Genomic DNA, 12763 nt, shown 5'->3' on the forward strand with positions numbered 1-12763 from the left:
CCAACCCAGATACCAAAGAATTGATATAATGAAAGAATAGCAGAAGAGATAAACAACAATTCACAGGAGATAAAATCTAAGAAAGAAGCTGGTAGTTAAAATGTGTGTCCTCAAATGTCCATTGCACACAGGAGTGTGTTGGAGCCAGTTTATACTTGTTTGAGAGAGCTGGTTGTTAAATTTTTAGTATGAAAATTTATACCCCAGAAATACAAATCAGGATTTGGCTTACTGTTTTGTTGATTGTCTGGATATAAGTGATAAAGAAAATGTAATAATTCAGATTAAACTTAAAAATGTGTTGTACATAATTTTTTTTTTTGCCCAGAGAGCTGGTTATTAAACATTTATCAGCTTACCTCTGATTATAAACCAAATAGATTTATGTATCAAATAAGATAGAGACCCCAATAAGAGAATTTTGGTTTTATAAATATCATTGAAGAAACCTATGATAGAATATGGCTTTGAATGGGCAGACTTTTTAAAAAACAGAGACACAGAGACAAAAGACATGAAGAATGAAAGGGAAAGTGAGGGGAGAACTATTTACTGAGAAGGTATATTTGTTTCTGGAAAGATCCAGAAACCAGAAGGGGAAATTATGGTAGACCAAATTTGAAGGATGATAATTGGAAAAGTGATTTTGACAAAGAAGTAGATTACATATGATCTGTAGAGGAATGATGTATCTGAGAAATGGATCACAAGCCTGACTCTGATCTATAGTACAGTGGAGGAGGGGGAATTTAATTATCCAAATATCTGCTGGTATTATCTCTTTGCCAAATGCAGAAGAGCATTGTTCTCCATCTTCCCAACCTCTCAGGTATTTGTATACAGACTTTTGAAACCATGAAGAAAGAATTCCTTTCTTGGATTTTGTTTCCAACTTCTAGATGGCTCAACTGCTATTTTTCTTCCTTCTCTTTAGTTGTTCTCTTAAGGTATCCAACATGAGTAGATGCATACACACATGTTATATCCAGACACACAAATTTATATATGTGTATACACATGAAGTCTTATCTTGTCCCTATCTTTTAAAAAGCCTTTTAAAAAATTAGATTTGCAAATATAGTTGGCAAATATATCTTTGCCAAACTGTCAGTTTTACTCCATGTCCAATCAGGAATCTGTCACTCCCACATTTTAAAAGTTGCAATCGAGAATTCCAAATCCCATTCTCAAGATACTTTCTTAGTCAGTTGTTTATTTCTCAACATAATTTTTCTCTTCTGCATCCCTTTCCTTCAATGTGCAACAATGAAAAAAATACAATCCATAGACTGATTGATTGATCACAGAGGGATGTGTTAGAGCATTCATTCTATAATGGCCAGATTTGGAATGGCAGTAGTAAATACTAGGACTCTGAAGTTAAGTGAAAGAAGGCAACTGAGTAGTTTTCTGGTAACCCATAGTGAATAAACATGGAAATAGAAAAAGAATAAACCTGGAGTTCATGGAAGCTGAATTCCCAAGAAGTTAGATGTCATGTACTATATATTAGAGGCCAGCACTATTGGTTTAATTGGTTCATCAATTTGTTAATAACCCTTAATAAATGTACAGCACTATGCTGGGACAGAAAGATAGATAAACGGCCTTTGCCCTCAACAACCTAAAAAACTAGTCGGGGAGATAAATTTTATATAATTAATTATGATACAAAGTAGAATGTGGTAAGTGCAATAGAGAAGTACATAAACCAAATGCTATAGGAATAAAAGGAAAGTTTTCTTTCAATGAGAGATGAGGGAAGGTTTCATGGGGAGGTGGCATATGAAGTACAAATAGGGTTAGAACAGGTGGAGATGAGAAGAATGGTTTATACATGAATGAAGTGCTTGAATTAAGGTATGGAGAAAAGAAAGGGAGCATGTGTTTGAGGAATAGCAGATAGCCTAGTTTGAAGTGTATGATAAATGAAGAGAAGCAGGGGTAGATGAGGCTGGGAATGTTGTATTTGATGAAAAAGTTATATTTGATAAGATGGAGTCGTTAGGGATTTTTGAATAAGGTTTATTAAGATCAGAGCTGTGCTTAAAATGGTTTAGGATTTGTCTAGAAGCAATATTTAAGATGGACTAGAAGGAAAAATCAGAGAAGGGAAAAATGTAGAAACTGGGAAGAAAGAGCGGATTCTAGATCTCATAAGGTATGAGAATTGATAGGACTTGACTGAATGAACTGCAGTGAGCAAAATGTCAAAGATAATAACTTCTTGGTGTTGAGCTTGAGTGACTGGGAAGATGATAAGACTGAACATAAATAGGGAAGTTGGAAGGAAGGGATCATGTAAGTATTTGCCTACTTAGTTTAACTTGTGAACATCGGGAAGACATTTTGTTAAAAAAAAAAACCTCAACCCTTTTCTATTCAAGTCTCACATTGACTGAAATTCCATCATTAGATTTATTCTTTTCACTGAAGCCTTTTTTGAGGCAGTTCCACAGTTCAGTCAGAAACACTGATGTGAATTAACGTATCATTTTATTTTCCTTCTTCCTTTCAGATGGGTCATTAGGATGGCATAAGAGCCCTGGGCATCTCAAAGGATAGGTAGCACAGAAAGGAAGAGAAAGCGATGTGGAAAGAAAAGATGAGAGGAAATGAGAATTGCTTGACACTTTAAGAAATAAGTGGACATCTAATTAATACTGTTTGATGAGAATGCTTATTAGACATTCACACTCAAAGACCAGGACTAATTCTACTTCTTATTAAACTGAATGGAACATAAATTAATCCTGGTACCTAAAAATAGCTCAGGACTCATAAGAAAACATTGCTAATTTCTCTTATTTTTCATGTGCCTTTTTAATTTCTAAAGGCACTTTAAAGATAGATTGATTTTCATTCAGCAACTTCTAGTGTCTATATCTGAGAGCAATAAAAATCACTTTATGCCTACTATTTGCTCTGAAGTCAATAAAAATCTCAATAAAATGATCCCATGCCTAACTTATTAAAAAAAAAAAACTCAACAGCCACTAACTGGGAATAAAAATATCTTTTTTTTTTCCTGTCTCCTTCCCTCCTTCTAGAAACTTATATTGTTGTTTCCTAAAGTTATGTTCCAGCATTCAATTTTTTGACTAACAACATCAGTAAGTGCTTTACAGTTTGCAAAGCCCTTGACAAATATAACCTCATTTTATCCTCACAACAATCCTGGAAAGGAGGTTCTATTATTATTCATATTTTATGGATGAGGAAACTAAGGAACATCTAACTTACATGACTTACCCAGGATTATACAGCTAAGTGTCTAGGGCTGAATTTGAACTTGGGTCTTTATAATTCCAAGCCCAGTACTCTACCCATTGTGCTAACTAGATGTCTGAAGCTGATCTGAGGCTTCCTTTAAAAGCTTTCACAAAGTTAGTAGCTATTTTCCAAAAGGCAGTAATTGGTGCATTTCCTAGGTCCAAGGGCTACAACTTTAACCCAATATTTTTCAAATTAGCCTATTTAGAAGTTGAATTTTTCATACAGAGTTGCTAAATTTGCCAATCCACAGATCAAGTTGCCTCTAATAAAACCCAGTTACCAATATTCAGACCACTATGGATGCTAAATAGACATTAAGCAGCAAAATTGTAGTAATTGTGAGGTTGTTTGTTTTTTTTTTAAACCTTTACCTTCCATTCCAATATTCCATCCAATATTATTGAAGAGAATCAATATTATGTAGTGTTTCCAAGACAGAAGAGTGGTAAGGGCTAGGCAATGGGGGCTAAGTGACTTGCCCCGGATCACACAGCTAAGAAGTGTCTGAGGTCACATTTGAAGCCAGGACCTCCCATCTCTAGGTCTGGATCTCAATACACTGAACTACCCAGCTGGCCCTTAAGAATTAATTTTTTAAAATTATTTTCAATTACACATAGAAATAATTTTTTGAACAATTTTTATCAGACTTTTTTTGCAATTCAGATTCCCTTCTTTCCCTTTCTTCTCTGTGAGGTATTTGTAAAAGCATTTTGAAAAATGACTTTTATTTGGAAACAGAGGAAAAGTGGTTAAAATTAATTATAGCTACTAGAAAAGACAAATCTCATTGTTATGCTTACACTGCCATCTGATGGCTGGTGGTAGTATTAATGGTCCTACTTTTGGACTCCATGTACTTTTTTGTTTTAAACCCTTCCTTCTGCCTTAGAATCAGTACAATGTATTGGTTCCAAGGTAGAAGAGTGGTAAAGGCTAGGCAAAGGGGGTTAAGTGACTTGCCCAGGGTCACACAGCTAGGCATTGTCTGAGGCCAAATTTCCATCTAGGACCTCCTAGCTCTAGACCTGGCTCTCAATCCACTGAATGCCTCTTATTCGATGTACTTTTAGAAACCTTTTTTAATACTTTTGCACTAGGTAGGAATTAAAGGACAAAAAGTGTTTTACACAGAACACTGCCAAAAAGTACTGGCAGTTACTATTACTAAAAATATTCTTCCTGAGCTTAGAAACCACAGAGAACATACAGTTTCCTTTTTAAACTTTGGAGGACAAGTTCAGCAGGTATGGAGGTGGGTGGGTAGAACACCATTTTCTGATAAACTCCATTGGACCTGCTAAAAACTCTTTTATATTAATGTTTGGCTTTTGGAAAGATGAAGTGTTCCATGAAAGACTAGGGTTGGGAAACAGGAAAACACATTTTGAAATCATTAAAATAACAATTCTGAATAGCAAAGGAAGTTGTTGTTCTTCACAGATCAATAAAGACTTTAAGCTTTATTATTATGTTGGCAATCACTTAATAAAATCTTTAAAGTTTTGTTTGTATTGATACTATAGTGAGATACTTCTTTATCTCACTGGAAATTATTCCAGTCACTTGTTGGGTTATTTTATGTGGATTCTAGTTTTGCAGAAAAAGTAAGAATTGTTAATGTCACTTGTCCTACACAAAAAGCAGTAAGAAACTGAACCCAAAAAAATATTTCTGGAAGAAATCTACTGTTTTCTAAGGCAATATTCTAAATCCTGAGATACAGATGATAAATCATTGAGAGATTTGAGAGTAACAAAAAAATCAAAACTGCAGCCATGAAAAAAATTACTGGCAATATCTTATTTGAAATTCTAGAACAGTTATGAATTGGTATCTATATCTAGACTAAAAAGGGATACCTGTCTCACAGATATGTCTGTAGGAAGCACAACTATAGCGCCTCTCCATTTCATGGAGTACTTCTTTTGTATTTTCTAATACTGTCTAGAAGTCTTAGACCTCAGAGCCTAAAATTCCATTTTCTTCAGAGGGAGGAAGGGAAAGGAGCTTAGATCAGATATATCTGGTTCCTTAGTCTTCTTGTTTTCCTTCTCTCTAGAGGTGCAGAGGACATGAATTGCTTACTACTTTCTTCTATTGAACTGCTGAGCAGCAAGAAGCAATGGATAGATCAATTTTCAGTGAATATATGCAAACCTGCCCTAAAACAATAAAAGACAGAAAAAGTCACACAAACAAAGGGGTGACAGGACAATTAAAGAAATACCTTTAGGTAAATGGAAAAATGGGAACATTAGAACTCTTTAGTTCTAGTTCTCCTAAGGTGAAATTCAGCTGTTCAACCTCTGTTCATGCCATGCAATGGACAGCTAGGTGGCACAGTGGATCAAGTGCCAGGCCTAAAGTCAGGAAGATTCAGAACTTTCTAGAGTCAGGAAGATTCAGAATCAGAAGATTCAAATCAGACACTATTACTAGCTATTCAACCTTGGATAAGTCACCTAACCCTGTTTGTTTTCTTTTCCTCAAATGTAAAATGAGCTGGAGAAAAAAAAATGGCAAGCCACTCCATATTTTTGCCAAGAAAACCCTAAAAAAGAGTCATAAAGAGTTGAACATGACTAAAAAAATGAGTGAACAAAAGCTGTGCCATTACTTAGCTACCATTAGGGAACCAACTGGGAACATGGTTGTGGGTACAGTTATATTATATTTCTCTTTCTTCTTTGTCAATGGTAGGCAGAGATAGCAGATACAATAACATGCTAGTTTTGCCTATTTTCAAGGCCCACTTTAAGGCAAACCTCTACTTTTATTGGTATGGGGAACTCCTAGGTAAGGAAATTCCCTTTGTCAATGCAGGTCAGTACCTTCTCTGAAACTTATAGTAATAAAGGATTGCCTAGAACATTAACAAGTTAAGTCACTTAACCTCTTTCTCACTTCAATATAATACCTCTCTTAATCATTTTTTTGGAGGCAAGTATAACTGACAGATGGTCTAGTAGGGAGAAAGTACCCTTTGCCCAGGGTTCTACAGATGGTATGTGTCAGAGGGAGTACTAGAAGGTAGGATTTCTTAGTTTTAAAACCAGCTCTGTATCCATCATGCTAAACTTCCTGTCAAGTAGAATACTTAATAAATAATAAAAATACATAGTTACTTTATACTCCTAGGCTTTACTTGCCTAACTGGAAATTCCGCTTGGCCCCAAAGAAATGAGTAGGGAAGGTACTATATGAAAGTGAGAAATAAGGTGAGAATTATACCTCATTATACCACCTCATATCAGGCACTTTAAAAAAGTTTGATTGATCAATTGATTGGGTGTAGAAGATGAACCAGTAAATGCTTCGAAACAATAAAGAAAATTAATGTCCTCTATTTGGAAAAATGCTTTAAGGTCCCATTAGGCAACACTAGGAAAAAAAAGAGTAGAGGACAGATAGCTTATGACTCATCTGAAGGCAGGATGATATGTTGACTTTGAGACTCAGAGAACCAGAAAGCATACCAGATTCTACAGATGTGATCGAAGGTTTGACCAAAGCCTAAAACAACAGAGCGAGACCTTTGTTCTTTTAAATTGTAATTAAATGCTTAGAAACTAATAGTACCACCTAACATTAATGGTGGTAATTCTGGGTTGATCCCAATTTCATGAAAAAGGAGAAATGGTAATGAAATACCTACCCTTTGCTGAATTTCTTAAATGGTGGCCTTATAACACTACGGCTTTTCACAACACAGTGGCGCCCAATCCTTACATTTGCCAGATCCCCTCGAATAATACAATCATTCATTATGATTGTCTATAAAAAAAAAGAAAAGGTATTTCATTTAGGTAAGAGGTAAAAGGATAGCTGCTTCTTTCAGAGCTATTTCCATTGGGTCTTCTGGTTAAAAGAATATATAAAGAGAAAATTGCACTGAAAGAATATAAAACATGGTAAACTAATAAAGTGAGACTAAAGGTCTATCTAGCGGTTATCTTTCCCTCACAGTAACATCAAGAGACTACTTTTGGGAGGGAATAATAGTTCCTTTTCCATGAACTAGTAAATGCTTCCAAACAACAAAGTAAACAGCTTCTATAACATCAACTTCAAGAGGTTAGGGACATAACTAGAATAACCCTAACTTTCCTCTTAACAGTCCATTATAAAGCAATTATTCATGAATTAAAAAAAATAAATTCAGTCTTTATTGAATAATTTAAATGCTAGGCTTGTAAGCAAATATAAATCTTTTAATGCCCTTGTCTTGAACAAATATATCTTTTTTCATTCAATTTTATTTTATTTTCAGTTCCAAATTTCTCCATCTTCTAACCAACAAGAAGACAAGAAATATAAAACCTATTACAAATATGAAGCCGTATAAAGAACAACTTTCTGCATTAGCCATATTCAGAGGAAGAGGGGGGAATAAGAAAAAGGAGAAAAAAAATGTTCAATATGTACTTTGGGACCATTAATTCTCCATGCGGAGGTGAAACAGTATTTTCATCATGGATCATTGTATTGACCAGTTCCTAAGTCTTTTACATTTGAATATCTTTACAATGTTGTTGCTAATGTGTGAATTGTTCTCTGTATTCTTTCACTTTGTATCAGTTCATATAAGTATTCCCAGGTTTTTCTGAAATCATGCTCTTCATCATTTCCTCACAAAATGCTATTATTACATTCATATACCATAATTTGTTTAATCATCCCCCCACTGATGGGTATCCTATACTTTCTGATTCTTTGCAATACACAAAGAATTACTATAAATATTTTGGTAGCTTTGGGTCCCATTCCTTTTTCTTTGATCTCTTTGGGATAGAGATCCAGTATGGCTGGGTCAAAAGATATGCAGAGTTTAATAGCTTTGGGGGTATAGTTCCAAATTTCACTCTAGAATGTTTGGGCTTCATTGCTCTACCAACAGAGCATTAATGTCTCAATTTTCCCACAATCCCTCCTCCAACTAAGCCATTTTATGTTTTTTGACTTCTTAACCAATATGATGGGTGTGAGATAGGACCTAAGAGTTGTTCTAATGTGCATTTTTCTAATTATTAATGATTTAGAGGATTTTTTAAAATCCTTACCTTCTGTTTTAGAATCAATACTCTATATTGGTTCCAAGGCAGAAAAAATGGAAAGGGCTAGGCAATAGGGGTTAAGTGACACAGCAAGGAAGGGTATGAGGCCAGATTTGAACCTAGAAACATCCATTTATAGGCCTTAGATCTCAGTTCACTGGAGGATTTTTTTTTAAATGACTATAGATACCTTTGATTTCTTCCTCTGATAATTGCTTCTTCATATTCCTTGACCACTTATCAACTGAGGAATAACTTTTATTCTTAAAAATTAGGTTTAGTTCCCTATATATTTTTGAGAAACGAGAACTTTATCAAAGAACTTGTTGCCAAGTTTGCCCTCTCAGCTTCCTGCTTTTCTTATAATTTTAGCTGCATTGGGTTTGTCAGTGTAAAAACTTTTAAATTTTATATAATCAAAGTTATACATTATAAACCTCTTATCTTTTGGTTAAATATTCCTTTTTTAAAAGTTATTTTTGGTTTGTATGACCTCTAGGAGCAAGGAATTCAATGCCTTTATTTTTAATTGTAAAGTAATAATGTAATTCCTTGTATTTTTCTAAAGCTACATCCTGTAAGCTTTATGGATGCTCACTTATTTTGTTTTTTAATTTTTTTTTTAAATCTGCTATCTCAAGTAAGTACAGTCAATAATTTTACCTTTATAATTCCTTCCTGTAATTAAAGGGAAAAAATTCTCTTTGTTGGGTTAAAGTACTACGAGTTCCACTGTATTGAATAAAAATCACAAGTTCCTTATTTGGTAGTAGACCTCAACCCCCAAATTAGAAAATATAAAAACCTGGTAAGAGATCAGACTTCAAGAGACTAAAGACACACACACAGACTGGAACACTGGTAGCTAATCTCACAGAGTGGTACTAAGGCACAGTGAGTCAGAACCAAGGCAGCATATAGAACATTGTATTAAGATTAGAAATGGATTTGACCAAAATATATATAGGTAATCTAGAAACATTAAGGATACTCGACTTTTACTTATATATCAATCAAGGAGCATGAACATACACGAAACCATAAATATTAAATCAAAGTTCTGAAATAAAGGGATTACAAGGATAATTGGAAAATATAAAGAGAGAAATAGTACATATGGATAATCACCTTAACCAAAAGGTAGCATCTGCTGAAAATATAACATTTAGTTGCATTGCAAATGAACGCAGTTGGATCTGGTTCCTTACCTTTCCATTTAGCACAATATTTTGGCTTCCACACAGAACTGATTGGCGACTGACTTTGTTTCCAGATGCCTGAAGAAAAGCAACAAAGAACCTAGATGAGATCAACAAGTTCTGTGCACTAAAACTCTTATCCAGAGAGGTTGTGTTGGAGTAAGAACTTGATCAAAGACCAGGAAATAAAGACTTGAGAATCACAACTACAGAAGATAAATTGGGAGTGAATGTATGTGAAAATCAAAATCAATCAACAAATGTTGAAGTTGTATGCAAGATACTGTGTTTCCTAATGCAAGGGACAAGAAATATTTTAAGATGTAGTACTAGTCCTCAGGATGCTCTAGTTAAAGACACAAGGCATTAAAATAAGCAATGGACATCAAAGGCTGAGAAACTGAAATTTATTTTCTTATAGAAAAAAAATAGTGATTAGGTTCTCAGGCATTCTAGAAAAGCCCATCTAGCCTAAAATGTCAGTATCAGTTTTAATCAAACAGTACTACACAACTTAACTAGGGGGCAGCTGGGTAGCTCAGTGGATTGAGAACCAGGCCTAGAGACAGGAGGTCCTAGGTTCAAATCTGGCCTCACCCACTTCCTAGCTGTGTGACCCTGGGCAAGTCACTTAACCCCCATTGCCTAGCCCTTACCACTCTTCAAGGGTTTAAAAAAAAACTTAACTAACATGTAACAATGTTTCTATGAAGAAAGAATACAGAATTCCAACTTGGGACAGCTCTCTTAGTAGGATTAAACACCTGCTATGTGCTAGGCATTGTGCTGAGCACTGGCCATTCAAAGAAAGATAAAGAATAGCTCCAGCTCCCAAGGAACCCATTGTTTAATGGTCTACCTGAAAACATCTTCACTTCACCTTTCCAAACTGGAAAGGGAATTCTCTCAGCTTAAAGGTGAAGGTGTTACTTTCCACAGCCTGGGGCTGTGTTGGTGAACCTATGGCACACGTGCCAGAGCATGTTGGAGGAGGCTGCTCCCATTCCACTCTCCACACATGCTTGAGGACATTTCTCACATGATCTGCCCCTCTGCCCAGCAGCCCAATCAGAGTGCTTCCTCCCTCCCCAGTCTGGGGTAAGGGAGAGGCTTGCATATGCACTAGGGCTACAATTTTGGCACACTAAAAGGTTCACCATCACTGGTCTGGGGCATGAGTTCCAGTAGGGAAGGAACTGGGGAATGAGGAACAGCATAAGTTTGGTACTAGGGCCTACAAGCTAAGAAAAATTTCAAGAAAATTTTCAGGTTCACTTTCTTTTCTTCTGTGAGACCCCACAGATAGGCCTTTTGTCTTCAAAGAAGCACAGAATGTTAGGACTTTTGGGAGCACTCTAAAATGAATGGCCAAAGTTCACACAAGTGGCAGGTTGTCATTTGAACAAACCCTGGTCTTCTCATGTCAGCTTCAGTGTTCTTTCCACTACACAAAGTGTTGGGGTCCACAAACTGTGGATAGATTTTCAGGAGCCTATGAACTTGAACTGGAAAACTAACCTCTAATTAAAATGTAGCATTTTCTTTAATTATGAAGATAGGCAACAAACATTACTTTGGGAAGGGGGTCTACATAGACTTTACCAGGCTTCTGCTGGTACCTATTATTCAAAAAAAGTTTAGAACCCTGGCACAATGACTCCACTCCAAAGCATTAGTGATATTTCATTTTAAAAGCATTTTCAATATATCTAGCATTTTCAAAAGGAAGAAGAAAAACTAAGTAGTCTACTCAACATAGTAGTTTGAAATCCTTTAAGTTTTCTTTGTGGGACACTACTAAATCTGTTGCTTTCAACTACTTTTTTTTAAAAGCCTTTACCTCTTGCCTTAGTTCCAAGGCAGAAGAATGGTAAGGGTTAGGCGGTTAGGCAATGGGGGTTAAGTCACTTGCCCAGGGTCACACAGTGAGGAAGTGTTTGAGGCTGGATTTGAACCTAGTACCTTCAGTCTCTAGGCCTGGCTCTCAATCCACTGAGCTACCCAGCTGTCCCCCACAGCTATCAATTCTTTCTCTAGCCCAATGTTGAGGTAGAAGATAAGCTTAATTTGGTGCTTCTGAGATTTTCAAAAACTTTCTACACTAACAAAAAGGAAAGTGAAGGGGGGGGGGCATTGATTCTAAGATAGAAGGTAAGAGTTAAAAATAAAAAAAAGGAAGAATTGGTAGAAAAGGGTTCCCTTCACAGCCCCTTTCTCTCTGGACCCCTCTTCCCACTCCTGTTTAGAAGTCATAGCACAGAGATGCTAAGGATGGGTTTCTGCAGAGATTTCCCTAAAGGAAAATTCAGCTACATTTCTGAGGAAAACTAGGTTGCTAGGTTCAGGCTCTTTTTGACATTTCCATTGAATAAAGACAGGATAAGGACTAGAACAGTGGGGGTATGGAACTAAATTGTTTGATATCTTTGAGGGATAAGTTTACTCTTTCCATCCTATTTCTTTAAGTGCTACCACTTATGCAGACCTTGGACCAGCAAGATGAAAACCCAAAACAGAATGAAGTAGGTGGCCAGTCTCATGGAAAAAAAGAGTTCCTGTGGCAGGCAGCATTCAAACTAAACATATAAAGATATGCAGAAAGTATCGTGGAAATGGAATAAGCATTGGATTAGGAGTCATGAGGTGCGGTTTAGTATCCACATCTATGTGTCCTCTGAAAGGTCTGAGGTAAATCATGTTCCCTCTCTCTGGGCCTCAGTTTCCTTATCTGTACAAGCAAAGATCTCTAAAACTCCCTCAGGTTCTGAGGACTCGAGAAGATTTCTTCTGTAGAGGGAAGAAGGCAAAGGGCCGATGGTGCGAACAGAGCAAAGGCAAAGGGTGGCAGGGAGAGCCGGGGCCTCTGCCAAAGGGGTGACAGGTGGCCTAGACAAGGCTAAATCCGGGAGAGGCAGGACGTAGGGGAGTGGCTAGGGCTGCCCAGGGATGGGCGGGACGAGGCGGCCCAGCCATCAGAGGGGAGTCTTCTAGGACGACCTGCCCCCTCCAGCCCCCGCCCCACTCCCCGCCGCCCGGCATCGCCCAGCGCACCGTCTCGATGTACTCCGACTTGTTGTAAAGCTGCTCGCTTAGCTCCATCTCGGCAACCTCCGTCTCCCAATCTCTAGTTTCCCTTCCTCCTGCTTCCGGTTTCTACCGTCACTTCCTTTCTGGAAGGGGAGACGCCCTCCTACGTTCTCTACTTTCGCCCCATCCCCTCGATCGATTGGT

The 12763-nt window shown here is 36.9% G+C and overlaps 1 protein-coding gene across 2 annotated transcripts in view; it reads right to left on the reverse strand.

Annotated features, from left to right (window-relative positions):
• The window catches only part of DCTN5 (dynactin subunit 5), a 30735-nt gene extending 18017 nt beyond the window's left edge, over positions 1–12718 (reverse strand). For both annotated transcript variants that reach the window (XM_007498759.3, XM_007498758.3), the window contains exons 1-3: positions 12584–12718; positions 9542–9610; positions 6935–7053 (exon numbers count right to left, since the gene is read on the reverse strand). In XM_007498759.3, coding sequence (XP_007498821.1) covers positions 6935–7053; positions 9542–9610; positions 12584–12631 — 236 coding nt within the window. In that variant the 5' untranslated portion in view covers positions 12632–12718. The remainder of the gene's footprint in view (positions 1–6934; positions 7054–9541; positions 9611–12583) is intronic.
• Between the last annotated feature and the right edge of the window lie 45 nt (positions 12719–12763).

The sequence above is a fragment of the Monodelphis domestica genome, chromosome 7, assembly GCF_027887165.1.
Source record: "Monodelphis domestica isolate mMonDom1 chromosome 7, mMonDom1.pri, whole genome shotgun sequence".
NCBI lineage: Eukaryota > Metazoa > Chordata > Mammalia > Didelphimorphia > Didelphidae > Monodelphis > Monodelphis domestica.